Here is an 18,958-nt window from a genome sequence, read left to right on the forward strand (position 1 = left end):
GCTCTGGATTTTTCCCTTGGGGTTTACTCCTGAAGCCTTCCCCATGAGTGGGTATAGCCGCAAGGCAGTGTTGGTTTGAGATCAGAGATTTCCTTCTCCTAGATGAGCTGCCAACCATGGCTAACAAGCCCCATCTGCACTAAGCGACTGGTTTTAAAGTGCCAGTAACCTGCCTTTGCCCCTTCTCCTGTCAGTAGAAATAGTTCCACCAGTAAGCCACATGTGAAGGCCAGGAGCTGGACTTGGTTATCAGAGGCTACTTGGGGTGCACGCCATTGGGAGCATTTAATAGGTAGTGGGAGTTTGACCCAATACCACCCCTGGTTATAGCAACCTTGAACCTAAAGATTAACCATTAAATGACTCAGCAGGTTTCTCAACTTTACTGAACCTCTGACATAGGTTAAGATAAAGAACACACAAATTTTAGTTCAATTCTTTGAAGAAAATTTAAACTCCTGCCCTACGTTTCCAAAAAGCTCAAGATCAAAGGAAAACCTACAATGGATGTGGAGGATGCAACAATGCCAAAAACGAAAATATCAATCCCAAAGGAACTTTTTCTTTAAATAGGAACAGGGTTCATATTAGGGGAAGACAAGGAACATAATTAACTTGCTTTAATATGCAGCCTTAGTGAATGGCTGGCAAATAAAGCAGTACAATCATTGTCTAGAAATGTATTTAAAGTGTGATCATCTTGGCAGATTACTGGTGCATGTCAGAACCTATGGAAACCCGCCTTAGCAAATGTGAGTCATTATCTTTAAAATTACAAATAAAATGCTGGCCTGAAACCACAGTTTCACCACCTTTCCCATTGCTCAGTCTGTTAAATTCCAGCAAAAGGAGATGCTTGGTCAATTTGGATAATTTACTTATGGATGACCTGTGGTAAAACACAGTTCTTCACATTTCTATTATGTATAGTTTATTAATTCTCATAATTTTTTTCCCTAGATACCAGCAAGAGACCAGGTGGCTAAGTTGTTCATTGACACTAATACGCTCCTCTGAGCTATTAAAGGCCTAATTTCTACTATATTGAGCGAAAAGGTGAAATTCTCCAAGTGATATTTAAATAAACAGGAACATACTCCCTACTCACATTTAAGGATAGCTTTACATTGTACAATGTTCCCATAATGTCTTAATGCTTTAGTGTTGTCAACTAGTAAGATCTGTGTTGTGGACACTCCAGACACTTTCTCCTTCTACTGGATAGAAGGGGCAAAACCCTGAAAAAAAACACGAGAGGCAGGATTTATGAACATTTGAAGAGGCATAATATGATTAGGAATAGAAAGCATGGCTTTGTGAAATACAGGTCATACCTTACGAGTCCGATTGAATTTTTTGAGGATGTGACTAAACACATTTATGAGGGTAGAGCTGTAAATGTAGTGTATATGGATTTTAGCGAGCCATTTGACAAGATAACCCATGCAAGGCTTATTGAGAAAGTAAGAAGGCATGGGATCCAAGGGGACATTGTTTTGTGGATCCAGAACTGGCTTGCCCACAGAAGACAAAGAGTGGTTGTAGATGTGTCATATTCTGCATGGAGGATCTGTTCTGGGACCCCGACTCTTAGTGATTTTTATAAATGACCTGGATGAGGAAGTGGAGGGATGGGTTAGTAAATTTGCTGATGACACAAAGGTTGGGGGTGTTGTGGATAGTGTGGAGGGCTGTCAGAGGTTACAGTGGAACATTGATAGGATGCAAAATTGGGCTGAGAAGTGGCAGATGGACTTTAACCCAGATAAATGTGAGGTGGTTCATTTTGGTAGGTCAAATATGATGGCAGAATATAGCATTAATGGCAAGGCTCTTGGGAGTGTGGAGGATCGGAGGGATCTTGGGGTCCAAGTCCATAGGACACTCAAAGCTGCTACACAGGTTAACTCTGTGGTTAAGAAGTCATGCAGAGCATTGGCCTTCATCAACCATGGGATTGAGTTTAAGAGCCGAGAGGTAATGTTGCAGTTATATAGGACCCTGGTCAGACCTCATTTGGAGTACTGTGCTCAGTTTTGGTCGCATCACTACAGGAAGGACATGCAAACCATTGAAAGGGTGCAGAGGAGATTTACAAGGATGTTGCCTGGATTGGGGATCATGCCTTATGAGAATAGGTTGACTGACTTGGCCTTTTCTCCTTGGAGCGATGGAGGATGACAGTTGACCTGATAGAGGTGTACAAGATAATGAGAGGCATTGATCATGTGGGTAGTCAGAGGCTTTTTTCCCAGGGCTGAAATGGCTAGTTCTGGAGGGCATACTTTTAAGGTGCTTGGAAGTAGGTACAGAGGAGATGTCAGGGGTAAGAGAAGCGAGAAGCAGAGAGAAGCGAGTGTGTAGAAATGGCTGCTGGCAGTGGTGGAAATGATAGGGTCTTTTAAGAGACTCTTTGGTAGGTACTTGGAGCTTAGAAAAATAGAGTGCTGTGGGGTAGGGTAATTCTAGGCAGTTTCTAGAGTAGGTTACATGGTCGGCTCAACATTGTGGACTGAAGGGCCTGTAATATGCTGTAGATTTCTATGATAAAAGGTAGCAAATGTAAATGGGAAGTCGGATGATTGGGAAGCTTTTAAAATCCAACAAAAGGCAACTAAAAACGCTATAAGAAAGGAAATGAAAAATGAGGGCAAACTAGCCAATAATATAAAGCAGGATACTAAAAGTTTTTTCAATTATATAAAGAGTGAAAGGCTGGTGAGAGTTGATATTGGACTGCTGGAAAATGATGCTGGTGAAGTAGTATTGGGGGACAAAGAAATGGCAGGTAAATTTAATGAGTACTTTACGTCAATCTTCACTGTGGAAGACATTAGCAGTGTGCCAAAGGTCCATGAGTGTCAGGGAGCAGGAGTGAGCGCCATTTGTTACAAAGGAAAAAGTGCAAGGCAAGCTCAAAGTGGATAAGCCACCAGGACCTGCTGGACTACATCCCAGAGTCCTGAGAGAGATAACGGATGCACTGGTCATGATCTTTCAAGAATCACTTGATTCTGGCGTGGTCCCAGAGGACTGGAAAATTGCAAATGTCTCTCCACTAAAGGAAAAGAAAGGAAATTATAGGCCAGTTACCCTAACCTCAGTGGCTGGGAAAGTGTTGGAGTCTATTATTATGGATGAGGTTTCAAGGTACTTGGAGACTAATGATAAAATAAGTCAAAGTCAGCATGGTTTCTGTAAAAGAGAAATTTTGCCTGACAAGTCTTAGAATTTTTCAAGGAAGTAATCAGCAATGTGGACAAAGGAGAGGCAGTGGATGTCAGTTACTTGGATTTTCAGAAGGCCGTAAGACCATAAGACAAAGGAGCAGAAATCGGCCATTTGGCCCATTGAGTCTGCTCTGCCATTTCATCATGAGCTGATCCAATCTCCCCTTTAATCCCATTCCCCTGCCTTCTCACCATAACCTTTGATACCCTGACTACTCAGACACCTATCAATCTCTGCCTTAAATACACCCAATGACTTGGCCTCCACTGCTGCCCGTGGCAACAAAGTCCATGGATTCACCACCCTCTGGCTATAAATTTTTTTTCGCATCTCTGTTCTGAATGGGCGCCCTGCAATCATCAAGTCATGTCCTCTCATACTAGACTCCCCCACCATGGGAAACAACTTTGCCACATCCACTCTGTCCATGCCTTTCAACATTCGAAATGTTTCTATGAGGTCCCCCCTCATTCTTCTAAACTCCAAGGAGTACAGTCCAAGAGTGATCAAACGTTCCTCATATGTTAACCCTCTCATTCCCAGAATCATTCTAGTGAATCTTCTCTGTACCCTCTCCAATGTCAGCACATCCTTTCTTAAAAAAGGAGCCCAAAACTGCACACAGTATTCCAAGTGAGGTCTTACCAGTGCCTTAACATCACATCCCTGCTCCTATACTCTATTCCTCTAGAAATAAATGCCAAAATTGCATTCGCCTTCTTCACCACCGACTCAACCTGGAGGTTAACCTTAAGGGTATCCTGCATGAGGACTCCCAAGTCCCGTTGCATCTCAGAACTTAGAAATCTCTCCCCATTTAAATAATAGTCTGCCCATTTATTTCTTCTACCAAAGTGCATGACTGTACACTTTCCGACATTGTAATTCATTTGCCATTTCTTTCCCCATAACCCCAATCTATCCAAGTCTCTCTGCAGACTCCCTGTTTCCTCAGCACTACCGTCCCCTCCACCTATCTTTGTATCATCAGCAAACTTAGCCACAAAGCCATCTATTCCATAATCCAAATTGTTGATATACAACGTAAAAAGAAGCAGCCCCAACACAGACCCCTGTAGAACACCACTGGTAACCGGCAGCCAACCAGAATGGGATCCCTTTATTCCCACTCTCTGTTTCCAGCCAATCAACCAATGCTCTATCCAAGTATGTAACTTTCCCGTAATTCCATGGGCTATCTTGTTTAGCAGCCTCATGTGTGGCACCTTGTCAAAGACCTTCTGAAAATCCAAACACACAACATCCACTGCATCTCCCTTGTCTACCCTACTTGTAATTTCCTTAAAAAATTGCACTAGGTTTGTCAGGCATGATTTTCCTTTAAGGAAACCATGCTGAGTTCTGCCTATCTTGTCATATGCCTCCAGGTACTCCATAACCTCATCCTTGACAAACTACTCCAAAAACTTCCCAACCACTGATGTCAAGGTAACAGGTCTATAACTTCCTTTTTGCTTTCTTGCCCCCTTCTTAAATAGCGGAGTGTCATTTGCAATCTTTCAGTCCTTCGGAACTAGGCCAGAATCTATCGACTTTTGAAAGATCATTGCTAATGCCTCCGCAATCTCCATTGCTACTTCGTTCAGAACACGAGGGTGCATTCCATCTGGTCCAGGAGATTTATCCACCCATAGACTATTCAGCTTCCTGAGTACTTCCTCTGTCATAATTGTGGCTGTGCATATTTCTCTTCCCTGACACCCTTGAATGTCTGGTGTATTGCTGATGTCTTCCTCAGTGAAGGCTGATGCAAAATACTCATTCAGTTCCTCCGCCATCTCGTCTCCCATTACAATTTCTCCAGCATCATTTTCTATTGGTCCTATATCTACTCTCACCTGTCTTTTACTCTTTACATACTTGAAAAAGCTTTTAGTATCCTCTTTGATATTGCTAGCTTCCTTTCATAGTTCATCTTTTCCCTCTTAATGATCTTCTTAATTTCCTTTTGTAAGCTTTTAAAAACTTCCCAGTCCTCTGACTTCCCACTAATTTTTGCTTCCTTGTATGCCCTCTGCTTTGCTTTTACTTTGGCTTTGACTTTTCGTCAGCCACGGTTGCATCCTTTTTCCTTCGAAAATTTCTTCTTCTTTAGAATATATCTGTCTTGCATCTTCCTCACTTCTCGCATAAACTCCAGCCACTGCTGCTCTGCCGTCCTTCCCGCTAGTGTCCCTTTCCAGTCAACCTTGGCCAGTTTCTCTCTCATGCCACTGTAATTTCCTTTACTCCACTGAAATACCGACACATCGGATTTTGGCTTCTCTTTCTCAAATTTCACAGTGAACTCAATCATGTTATGATCACTGTGTCCTAAGGGTTCCTTCACTTCCATCTCTCTAATCACCTCTGGTTCATTACACAATACCCAATCCAGAACAGCCGATCCCTTAGTGGGCTCAACAACAAGCTGTTCTAAAAAAACCATCTCTTAGACATTATACAAATTCTCTCCCTTGAGATCCAGTGCTAACCTGATCTTCCCAATCCATTTGCATGTTAAAATCCCTTACAATTATCGTAACACTGACCTTCTGGCAAGCCTTTTCTATTTCCTGTTGTAATTTGTAGTCCACATCACTGCAGCTGTTTGGAGGCCTGTAGATAACTGCCATCAGGGTTCTTTTACCCCTGTGATTTCTTAGCTCAACCCATAAAGATTCTGTACCTTCCGATCCTATGTCACTTAATAAGGTGCCACACATGAGGATGCTTAACAAGATAAAATCCTGTGGTGTTATGGAAAAGATACTGACACGGAGAGGAATGGCTGACAAGCAGGAGACAGAGAGTGGGAATTAAAGGAGGCCTTTTCTGGTTGACTGCCAGTGACAAGTGGTGTTCCTCAGACTGCAACTTTTCACAATGTTTGTGGATGATATGTAGGTGGAGGTGTAGGTAGTGCTGAGGATTGCAGCACGACTTTGACAAATGGATGAATGGGCAAAAAAGTGGTAGATGGAATACAGTATAGGGAAATGTATGATAATGCATTTGATAAAAGGATCAATAGTGCAGACTATTATCCAAAATGGGGAGAAAATTCAAACATCAGAGGTGCAGAGGAACTTAGGAATCCTTGTGCAAGACTCTCAGAAAGTTAACTTACAGGTTCAATCAGTAGTAAAGAAGGCAATTACAATGTTGGCGTTTATTTCAGGGGAATAGAGTATAAAAGCAAGGAGATAATGCTGAGGCTTTAAAAGACAAAAGTCAGGCCGTACTTGGAGTATTGTTGACAGTTTAGGCCCCATATCTTAAAAATTATCTGCTGTTGTTCGAGAGAGTCCTGAGGAGGATCATGAGGATGATTCTGGGAATGAAGTGTTTAACATATGAGGGGTGTTTGGCAGCCTTGGGCCTGTACTCACTGAAATTTAGGAGAATGCCGGGGCATCTCACTGAAACCGACTGAATGTTGAAAGGACTAGATAAGGTGCATGTGGAGAGGATGTTTCCTATGGTGGAGGTATCCAGAACCAGAGGGCATAGCCTCAAAATTGAGGGGCAACCTTTTAGAACAAAGGTGAGGAGGAATGTTTTTAGCCAGAGAGTAGTGAATCTGTGGAATGCTGTGCCGCAAAATGGGGCAGAGGCCAAGTCTGTGGGTATATTTAAGGTAGACGTTGATAGTTTCCTGATTGGTCAGGGCATCAAAGGATATGGTGAGAAGGCATGTGTACGGGGTTGAGTGGGATCCAGGATCAGCCATGATGGAATGGCAGAGCAAACTCGATGGACTGAATGGCTTAATTCTAGCCCTATGTTTCATAGTCTTATGGTCTTATCTACCTCATTGTGACCTTGAATCTTACTGTCTACCAAGACGGCACTTCCTTTGTACTTTAACACTTTATACTGCACTGTTATTTTCCCTTGTACTACCTTGGTGCATTGTTGCAATTAAATGATCTGTATGGATGACATGCAAAACAAAATCTTTCACTGTATCCTGGTACTTGTGCCAATAATAAACCAATTTTCTAATGTAAATTTACCAATTGCAGCGGCAATGCAGTAAAAAGCACTTTGGAAATTAGAAACTTGATAAGCACAGATTTGGTGAATAACAGGGAACCTATTCGCTCTCAAATGTTGTAATATGGTATACAGATGTACAGTGGTTTCCAGTTAATTGGTTCAGCTGCTTATTTGGGACAAGAACAAAAGCTAATCCAGAAAAGGGCCAGCATTCCCTTTGTTTATCTGGGACACTATACCATTTAATTGGGACAGGAGATTGTTGTCCACAACTTCTAACAAGTGTTGGTTGCGTGCACTCGTGTGGCTGATTATACCGTACAGAGCAAAGTTTTTAAATGGCATCATTTGCATGTGTGTGTTGAAACATCAGTTATCGTTGCCTTTAAATGCAAGAAATAAGCAGTAAGACAATTCAGAACTATGCTTGCTCACTGTGGTTTCAAGCATTCAGGCTTGGAGATGTCAGAAAAGGCCAGGAGTGAAAATGAAACCATTTTACTACTTCAATAAGTTAGCAAGTCTGGAGGATTTGAAGGTATTGACATACATACTGAATGGTACTCTTAGAGTGATTTTTGGGTTTAGTACATTTAGCAGACAACTTTGATCACTAGTCTTCAGATCTGAATTGTGGATTTGATTTTAATGCAGCTCTGAACAACAGGTTCACAGACTAGGCAGACCCAGAAACAGGCATTTAGCTGATTGTCTGCGTGTGCTTGAGTCCAATCAACATTCCACTGCATGGATGTGACAGTGATTAACACTTCTTTTGGATGTGGTGGTGGGAAGATTGTAAATGTGGATCTATTTGACTTCTCCTGAATTTTCTTTGATCTTTAGTACATAAAATGTGTGCAGTGCTGGGCATAGGCAGACCTTTTGACAGAAAACATTCCCATATGATGCTTGTTGCACTTTGTTTATTCGAATAAAGAAGCTGCTTCATTTCTATCAATAATGTTCTCTGGTGACTTCATTCGCGCAACAAGTCACATTAAAAATGAAAATTTGGAGGATGCAATTGTCAAAAGCATTGCTTAAAGGCAGTACATTATTTGTACTCCCTACACTAACTTGTTCATTTACAATCAAAGAACAGGGCAGCATACACTGGATGAATTCATCTGTTGATAAATATTAGGAAATAATGCAGTTTTATAGTACTGTAGCAGTATTAGTAGTGTAATAATTTGTTCTGTGTTTCATTTAGATACATAACTTATTACTCACTTACTGCCCCTTATGCTGCTGGTATTTAGGGCAGCAATGAAGGTCCTCCATCTCTGGTGGTGTTCAGGCTTTCTTCATTTTATCAGTAACTTCCTCTCTGTTTTCATACCATCAGTTATGCAAGTCCTGGATGGAGATGCAGAAATACCGCCACACTCCGATGTAGGATTCTTCATTGCTGCTTCCATGACGATTTTGTTTTTCCAATTAGGGTTGTTAGCCCTGAGCTGAATGCTTAAACCTGGAAGACTGGTGGAATGGTTTAAAGTGTTGCTGACAGTTTTCAAGAAATAAGTGCTTGAACCTAGAATACAATAGGCCAATGACCAATACAATCTGAGGTTGTGTGGGAGGCAGCACTCTGAGTGTTGCCCTGCTTCCGTCGCCAATGTAGAATGCCCACAACTTACTATCCCTAACCCTTATATTTTTGGAATGTTGCAGAACCCAAGTCACAAACAGAGTGCCGGAAGTTGAACTCCAGTCACTGGCACTGTAAAGCATTGTGCCAACCTCCATGCTGAAAGAAACATCAAACATAATGCTTCGGAAACAGCTTTTATTATTCCAACATTCCAGTTTCAAACAATACCATCTTCCCAAGCTGTTTTTACTTCAGCAGAGCAGAACACCAGTCAGTGCACAGAACATCTGGCTATACATATCCTCAAAGAGGTTTCATGTTTAGCCTTCACAAAAGTGCAACTCCTTAATGTATCTTGTCCACTGTAGTAAATTCCAAGCACCATACTACCAATAAAAGCCATTTAGAGCCAAAAGAATGTTACAATGGACCCAAAAAAGTACAAATATACAGTACATTACAAATTTAATGTTCAACAACACATTCATTTATGCTGGAAAAGAACCGAATAACCAAATCCAGAAAATTCTATTGATGGTCAGGGTAATAAATCTATTCAGCGCAATATAAGATTAAACATGATCATTCTGAATCATCACTTAACTAGTATGACCAGGGAGTTCTTGAAATATTAAACTGATATACAAAATGGAAACCTGACCTGTAACAATTTGTAATTTATAAACGCTCTAACTTTTCACTGAGGAACTCTTCCACACTATCTGTGTTCCATTTGAGAATGCTTAGTTCTTCAGCAATGTCCCCTTTGTCATCCAGGAGCTTTAGCACAGGGTCGGAGCCACGCACATACTAGAAAACAAAAGCACATAATGAATATCCAAGTCATTTATTGTAAGCAACTGCTTATAAACTGAGCCAAGTCATTATTTATTCTGTTCTTTTAAATAAGAGATAAGAGGGCGGCACTGTAGTGTGGTGGTTAGCCCAATACCTTACAGCACCAGCCACTGGATTCAAATTCTGCCGATGCCTGTAAGGAATTTGTACATTCTCCCTGTGGGCTTCCTCCGGGTGCTCCAGTTTCCTCCCACAGTCCAGACATACAACTGGTCATTGTAAACTGTCCCGTGATTAGGCTATGGTTAAATTGTGGGGTCGCAGGGCAGCACAGCTTGAAGGGCTTAGTCCACATTCTACCTCAATAAATTAATCTCTCACAATAATGTACACCAATTTTTCTTCTGCTTATACAAATAACATCATTTTTACACACTCAGTTCTAAAAAATTTAAGTTCTTTTATATATAAAATGGTATAGGCTTATTAATTTACTTACTGCCAACATCTTAATGAAACAATTTTACATTTACACAGCTACTCAGCATCAATTTCCCATGACATTTTTGGCCACGTACTTTTTACTGCAACAATTAGTGTTATCTTGCTGTGCCAGCTCCTTCAATTCACAGCTAAGGTAATTTATGTGCTTTATGTTCCTCCCCCACCCACCTTCATGCCAAACTAGTGGCAGGTTTTACTGCTAAATGTATAATTACTGCAGCATCTTCTTATTTCAGGGAAAATCCTTGAATTTTAAATCGTGGTTTATGAATATATGACAAACTATTTACCAACAGGTTTACTCTATGCATTACAATAGAGTCCATTTTATCATAGAAAAATTGGCATTATGGTACATGGAAATTATATTTCAGAAAATCTAAAATTACAATGCATGTTACTGAACTTCCATGACATCAAACAATGCTAGATAACATTTACACTGTATCATATGAGGAAAGCTATATGTCTGATAATTACCCATTTGTTAGCATTCTCTGCTTTCTGCACTTTGTCAATTTTGTCAAATTTTCCTAAAACAAGCCTGTTAGACGGTATTACATTACATCAATTACACCATCCTCTCTAACCCTGTGCATTAACATTTTATAAAATCAAATCAGTTAAACATAGAGTTGCTTTAACACACCCAAGCTGTCTTTCTTTTAGATTAAACAATTCTGAATGTGATCTAATATTCTCTTGATCAACCCCAAATTTAATTACTTCATTGACAATTAAACCTTTGGAATTCAGTTAATAAATTCCTGCACTCTCTTTTCTTCTTCAGCACACTCCTCTTATTCTCTCTTTGACCAAACTGGTCATCAGTGCTATCAGCTTTTGTAGTTATTTAAGGGGCCATTGAGAAACTGTTTTCTGTGGCAGACGTGCTGGTAGGCCAAATGAAGTAATGAGAAGTCACAAGATGCAAAATATAAAATACTGGAAGAACTTGGTGGGCCAAGCAGCATCTGCAAAGGCAAAGGGATAGTCAATGTTTCAAGTGAAGACTCTTTATCAGACTTGATTCCTGATGCTGACAGGAGCTTAACCCAAAAATGTATACCATCCCTTTGCTTATACAGATGCTACTTGACCTGTTGAGTTGTTCTAGCAGTTTAATTTTTGCTGAAGCAGCAAGGACTGCACTTGATTCTTCATATAAACAAACCTAAACTGTAAATAATTCAAATTTTAAAGGCATGGACTCTTATCATAAAGTTAATTACATCCAATTTGCTCAGTGGATGCTTAACTACCTTAGACTGCACTACCTTACTTTGCACGATTTTGTTGTTTTTGCACATGTTGCATTTATTGTTACATTCTTTTCCATTTACCCCATGAGCAAGGAGGTTCACTGCACCCTGATGAATATGATAAACTAGCTTGAATTCCAGGTCCATATTCTTCTATGCCCAAGCAATACAAATGCTCATTTAGAGGCTTCTCAAATGGAGTCATAGAGCTCTTCAACACAGAAACAGACTCTTTGGCCTATGTAGTCCATGCCAACTGGTCTTTAGCCTTGACCCATCTACTTGCAAATGGACCACAGCCCTCCATACGTCTCTCATCCATGCACCTGTCCAAACTGCTCTTAACCTTTTGGACCAGCCTCCCACGAGTGACTTTGTCAAAGGCCTTACTAATGCCCATGTAACACCACTTTCCTACAACAACTTTCTTGATAACCTCCTTAAAAAAAGCTTTATAAGATTTGCTAAACATGACCTGCCAGGCACACACCATATTAACAATCCCTAATTACGTGCTGTTTCTTTAAATACATATATATCCTGCCCCTAGAATACCTCCCAATAGATTACCCATGACTGATTATCAGGCTCACTGCCTATATGTAATGCCCTGGTTAATATATTTCTACTACCTTCTGCAAACACGGTGTACCCTGTTAGCAAGCTTCATAGACTAGTGTTTTGGCTCTGGCTAAAGATAAGGAGCCATTTGCCCAATTTAGGTATGTTGTGTCAGCCAATTGGGTTTGCCTTGGTAATGTCTTGTACCCTTCTGCCTAGTGGGATGCTACGGAAGATTTGAGAGCTGGGCGGGATCAGATTTCTGAAGGACAGTAGTCTGGTTTGGAGTCTTTTGTGAGGAGGTGTAGAAACAGCACAAGGGAAAACACTTGGGGGATCCCACCCAAATAGGAGATCCTATTTCAAGGAGTGCTTTGTGCAGATGAATGGTTTCAGGGCAGTTCGTCCTGTGGCTGGTGACAGGAATTCTGCGCCTTGAGTAAAGCAATATACCTAACAACTATAGAAAAGAGCTCCAATGCTTATGTGCACATTTAGACTGGTTTAACTGTAATGGGCCCTTTTATGTTTCTTTACTTTTTTCTGTTAACTTCAAGTTGAAATATTGATAAATATAGTTCATTTCCAATTTTATGCTGGTGTAAGATCTGTTATTTCCTGGTGAATGATAACTTAGCACGGAGCAGCATTTATATAGCATTCACCAGAATTAATTTCCCCTCATTGTAATGTTCCCATTTTCCTGTTTGATTGAACCCAAATCATACCAACCCTAGACGTGTAAGCTTATTGGAAGTGGCCTTCTCACCGGTACCCATGCGTTAGCTAACAAGCCAAGTTTGTTATGAGCCCTGTGAGAGGGTTACCTATAATTTTCTGGTTTATGCCTTTTGAAAACATCAGAACAACATTAGCAGAGTAGCACAAGACAGTTGTTAACAGAAGTGAGAACCAGCCTGACAATATAAAGTTCAGAGTAAAGTGAAAATGGAAACAAGAGATAGCAAGAAGTCTGGATGCAAACAAAAGGAAATCCCAAAAAAAATTATGTAGGCATGTGAATTAGGGAAGAGTTGTAAGAAATGGGCCTAATCAGAGACCAAAGGGTAAATTAATTCACAGAGAAAGACTGAATATCTGAAGTACTTAATGAGTACTTGAAATCAGTTCTTATCAGGGAAGATAAAATTTGATAAAGAAAAGTTGATAAAGAAGAGGTACTAGAAAGGCTGTACTTAAAGTGATTCAATTCAACTGAAATAATGTGACTGTTTTTCATCTCCAGAGGAATGCTGAATATAATTAAATCTAGTCAACATGGGCTTATGAGAAATAAAACACGTTTGGCAAATTTGCTGTCTATCTATTTCGTTCAAAGTTTAAAACATTGCATCTTCCTAGGGCATCTAACTGAAAATGTTTGCTGTTGTGAAACCTGTTCAAAGATACCCAATGAACTTGAAACATCTGCAGGATTAACAGAACTGTGTGGTGGAGTGGCAAGCTTTTGCAAAATGTTAATGGTTAACATTAAATGTGGTGAACTGCATAAATCCTGCCAGAACAAAACTTCCATTTTTATAAAATGAACTGCTTGAAAAGGACCTTATAGAATTTTTTTTTGAAATTACCTTGATCTGTAGACCCTTGAACATCTTGGGCTTATCACTTCTGACAAAAGCTGAAAAAGATTTTTCAATAATAAGTTAGTGAATTTTCATTTCTTACTCAGATTAGTTTACTCTAATATCAATACTTAATTACCTCATTGAAATTCAATATTGTTGTCTCCCAAAGCACACAGCAGCTGAGCAATAAATTTCACCCATTATCAAATATTTTGAACTAAATTCTTCTCCAACTGCACAGAAAGCAGTACAACATCCACAAGTTTAATTCTATGCAAGTGACCACAATTCATAGAACAGAATATTACAGCACAGTACAGGCCCTGTGGCCCATAATGCTGTGCCAAACATTTAACCTATTCTAAGATCAATCTAACTCTTCCTTCTTACATAGCCCACCATTTTTGCATTATGTATTCATTTATCTAAGAGTCTTTTAAATGCCCCTAATGTATCTGCCTCCATTACTACTCTGGCAAAGTGTTCCATGAACCCACCACTCCTTGTGCAAAGAATTTACCACTGACATTCCCCCTATACTTTCCTCCAATCACCTTAAAAATATACCCCTTTGTACTAGCTACGCAATTCTTGTTATAATTAAGCATGGATGACCAAAGAGCAGACACACATCGGAACTGTTCTGCTCAGTAATGAGTTCAAATGCGGACACTTCCAAATTTAGAATTATATTTTTATTTATGAAAATTCAAAATAATACAGCACATTGAAATGTGCTGGAACCATCTAAAAATCAAGAGACTTTTGCAATGACATGGGAGTTAGCAACTACTGCTGTAATACAATCAAAGAATGGCTGGGATTGAATTATTAATGATCTCATATTGCACACGCCTTGCTGTAAATGAGTGGAAAGTTGCCTGTTCCTGATACAGGATGGTAGCACTCCTCAAAAAAAGTCTATTGGCTGCATCCAGAAATACGCAGGGCAAATCCTTAAAAGCAGCAAATTAGTATAGAGTACAGTTGAAGAATTGGTGTTAATAATTCAACTCAAGTCTTCTTGTTACATACAGAATGCATTGTAGAATTCTTTGAATTACCACCCCTGCCTCGAGTTCCTCTCAGATTTTATTCAAATTGAAAGAGGTACATGAAATTAAATTATAATTCCCAGATATAGCTGATAGTGTGATAGAGAGTGGCTTTTGAGGCAAACAAGGAAAAAACCAGTTCTAATTTTGAGATTTTAGGGCATTACAACATATTTACCATATGGAGATTGAAATACGAACAGCTGAGCTTTTAGGGGGAAAAATTGGCTTTTATGATTTTTTTTCTGAATGACCTGCAGTGTTGCCTTTAAAGCTTAATGATCACATTTCAGGACTGGGTAATGACACACATATTATATTCACTTTCTTCTTTCATTTATTTAATGCCAATTTCATAGTACAGCTATGGTTACAGGAGTTAATTTTCACATCAGTTCTATGCTGGCCCATTGAGGGCAATTCAAGATGGAGGGAGGCAAGAGATTCACTCCCACAAACCCCAACCCCTATTCTTCACATTGGCCCTTTCTCAAGACGAATGTTTCAACTCTATTATATGTACAATAGGAAAGTGGAGGGAACAGAGATGGAGAGGATGTTTCCATTAGTAGGAGAGTCTAAGATTTGAGGGCACAGCCTCAGAATAAAGTGATATCCCTTTAAAACTGAGATGAAGAGGAATTTTTTCAGTTGGGGGTGGCGAATCAGTGGAATTCATTGCCACAGAGGGCAGTGGATAACATGTCTTTGGGTGCATTTAAGGCAGAGATTAATAGGTTCACGATTGGTAAAGAGACTAAGGGCTACAAGGAAAAGGGAGAGAATAGGTCTGAGGAATTAAAAAAAATAGTCATGTTTGAATGGCAGAGGAGACTTGATGGGTCAAATAGCCTAAGTCAGCTCCAATGTCATATGTTCTAAGGTAATAACATTAAATTTCCATTTACCTTTGCCTAGCAGATTAGCTTGAAGACTTGAGAAAAAAAAGATCAGCACTTTGAAGAGATGGACTTCCTTAATAAGTTACTAACTCACTTTCATTATAAATTTTTTTTAAGATAGGGAAGAGACAAAAACAACTTATAAAGATCAAGTGTATACATCCATTTCATGTTTTGTGCCTTCTAATGCACAGACTAGATTGGGCAAGATCTGGATAAAATTACTCATTTCACAACAGAAAGTCATACCAAAAATCTAAAATGGCAAGAAAAAAGCCATTATGTTCAGATATTATGTACCCCCATCGTAATAGTGTATTACATGGAAATCTGCTCCATTAAAATATTACAATATTGGGACTGGGAAATAGTGAATTTCCCTGTTGTTGGGTTTATAACCAAGAGGGTTTACAGAAATTACTGCAATAGAATTTATATATAACTATGGCAAATAAATTGATAGTAGTGGGAATCTAAGAAAGCACCATTAACAGGAATGAAATTAGTCAGACTTTCACTGAGATTAATTTACAAATTCTCTATTAATACAAAATGAAACGTTGGATCAATATGAACAGATCATAATCTAAAGCCCAGGAGAGATCCTTTGAAAAACTGCACAACCTTCTCATCTAATGCTAAGGAAGCCATGGACCTTGCTTGATGTCCACACCAACATTTAGAAATAGAGTTATTATTTGTAAAATGGAAGGTGTCATCAGTATGAAAACACGTCTTTTCCTGCACCAAGGCAGGGCAGTAGTCACTTGCACAAATCTCAATGAAGATTCACCATGGAGAAAGTGGTGACAACTAGGTTTCTCCTTTATGTTGGTTCACTGTCTTTTGCAGGTACTGCACTGTCCTTTAGAACTTCACCTCCTTGGTCAGTGGTGATGCAACCAAGCCACTCAGTGATGAACATTTTGAAATTCCCTAACCAGAGAACACTGTGTGCTCTTGCTAATTTCAGTATTGTTCAATATGAAGGAGTACTGAGCAGAAATCGGTAGGTTTCCTTGCCCATGTTGCCATACAACTTTGTAGGATTTGGAGACAAATCCACACCTATGCTCTATCTGCCACACATGGAACTTACTGGTGGCCAAACATTTTAATTCCAATTCCCATTCCGACATGTCTATTCACGATCTCCTCTTGTGCCAAGATAAGGGCTCCCTAGGGTGGAGGAGAAACACTTTCATATTCTGTCTGGGTAGCCTCCAACTTGACGGCACGAATATCCATTTCTCCTTCCGGTTAAAAAAATATTCCCTACTCCTCCCCCTCTAGTCTTCTATTCTCCACTCTGGCCTCTTTCCCTTTTCACGTCACCATTTCCTCCCATTGGGTCCCCTCATCATTCCCCTTCTCCTATTATCCACTCTCTTCTCCAGCCTCTTTATCTTTCTTAACCACCTGGTTTCACCTATCACTTTCTAGCTATCTTCCTTCCCCGCTCCCAAATTCCTTTTTATTCTGGTATCTTCCCCTTTCCTTTCCAGTCCTAAAAAAAGGTCTCAGCCTGAAATATTGATGTTTTTTCGTTTCTATATACACTGCTTGGCCTGCTGAATTCCTCAGGCATTTTGTGTGAGTTGATTTGGAGCCAATGTTGAGGACTTCTAATACAACTACTTGCTATCTGTATGCCACTGCACAAGCCCTCTGGAGGGTCTTCCTTTATCAGTAGGACTGGATATATCCAAGTATAGCGATTGAGGTGTCTGGCACAATCATATTCATAATGGCATACCTCATGGACAATGCAAGGCCATTGCCTGACTTGTCTGAACAGCTGCTCTTCCAATTTAGACATGCAGGCCCAGATGTTTGTGAACCTACACTGAGAATCTGGAGTTCATGTTGTGGCCAAAGGCTACTCCAATTTTATTTGTTTTCTATTTGACTCTTGCAATCTTGGTACAAGATTTGCTTGTGAGGTTCAGAATAAACCAGATCGGATGGGTATGAAGTTTCTAGCATCAACAAAATATATTAAGTACAAATGGGAGCTCAAAGTGCTGTTGGACACCTCACCACTGGGATAATATTCACATTTGGATTCAGCCAGGTCACTTCTCCATTCATAACGTAACAAGGCATAGCCTTCCATGCAGAGAATTCTAGCTGCAAAATCAGTGCCTATATATGAAATGCCACGGATTAAAATCACCACCTGCATAAAATTCTGAAACAGTCAGTTGGCCACGAACCTGCAAAAGAAGACATTTTGTTTTTGCAACACTTTTTTGATCATTTTTAGATTAGCTCCATGCGCAGCTGCATGACCAAAGTGTGCACTGATACTACCCTTTGCAAAGAATTCATTTTTACTTAATGTGTGAATCTGGCGTATATACTCAGTTCCATTCACATTCCGCTGTCAATATTCTGAATGATATGAGGGACTCTGCCAGATAGAAGATGGGATAAAAATCTACAAAGAAGTGTAATATTTTCCCCCCAAACTATCTGAAGTTTATATATAATACTCATCAATCTTATGATTAATTGTGAATCAAGGATATTTTAATAGGAGTAGTCAACAGATGAAAGCATGAAAACAAAACACTTATGTACTTTAAACTAAAACAGAAAATGCAGGAAATAAGCAAAAAATAAGGCAGCATTAATGGAGATTGCCTTTCATAAGAAGCAGTAGGTCTGGAATATGTTCGAGTTATTAAAAAAAGGGGCGGGGGGAAGAGAAAAAAAATCAATAAAAATGCAGAAGCCAAGAGACTAAATGATACAAGTTGTCAAGTCAAAGTAAAATTGTTATCAAGGTAAAGTACAGTAAGTCACCATATACTTCTTTGATACTCATTTTCTTGCAGGCATTTACAGGAAAGTAAAGAAACACAAAAAATTTATTAAACCACTACAAAAACTGTGGTGAGTTTGACATTTGTAGTTAATGGGCCAGGGAGATGTCAATTAAGATGGAAATGCTAGGCTTGACAAATTACGATGACAAGAGGACTACTTGCATTACAGCTCTTGACACTAAATAGTTATAACCAAACTTTGATACACAAAGATATCCAAAAATAATATATAGCAGAAGTACTCAACTTTTTTCTCTCAAGAACAGATTATGCTTTTCTTCAAAAATAAAAGGTTCTCAAAATCAGTCCTAAATTTGATCTGCATTTGGCAAAAGTGATTTTTTTTAAGCAAAATATACTTTATTCAAAAATGAAATTATTTACATTGAACCATTCAATGACATTCAATCCTTTACAGACATTTCCTCTACATTCTATCCATTTCCACATGTTCAGTCACCTGCATAGCACTATGCTAGTTCATCTTTACACACCATTGTTGAGGGGTATACTCTCTGCCACCCTACCCCTCAACTCCCACAGAAGAACTCTAAACTGTGGTCCCTCCCCACTGGGCCCTTGCGGTGACTGCACCAAGTTTCAATGCATCCCTCAGCACGTAC

General features: G+C 39.5%; 1 protein-coding gene across 1 annotated transcript in view; it reads right to left on the reverse strand.

Moving 5' to 3' along the window:
- Positions 1-9,011: 9,011 nt before the first annotated feature.
- Positions 9,012-18,958, reverse strand: part of selenof (selenoprotein F) — a 56,234-nt gene continuing 46,287 nt past the window's right edge. The window contains exons 4-5 of the mRNA XM_059983833.1: positions 13,551-13,600; positions 9,012-9,643 (exon numbers count right to left, since the gene is read on the reverse strand). Of these exons, the coding sequence (XP_059839816.1) occupies positions 9,512-9,643; positions 13,551-13,600 (182 nt within the window). The 3' untranslated portion in view covers positions 9,012-9,511. The remainder of the gene's footprint in view (positions 9,644-13,550; positions 13,601-18,958) is intronic.

Source organism: Hypanus sabinus, chromosome 11 (genome assembly GCF_030144855.1).
Source record: "Hypanus sabinus isolate sHypSab1 chromosome 11, sHypSab1.hap1, whole genome shotgun sequence".
Taxonomy (NCBI): domain Eukaryota; kingdom Metazoa; phylum Chordata; class Chondrichthyes; order Myliobatiformes; family Dasyatidae; genus Hypanus; species Hypanus sabinus.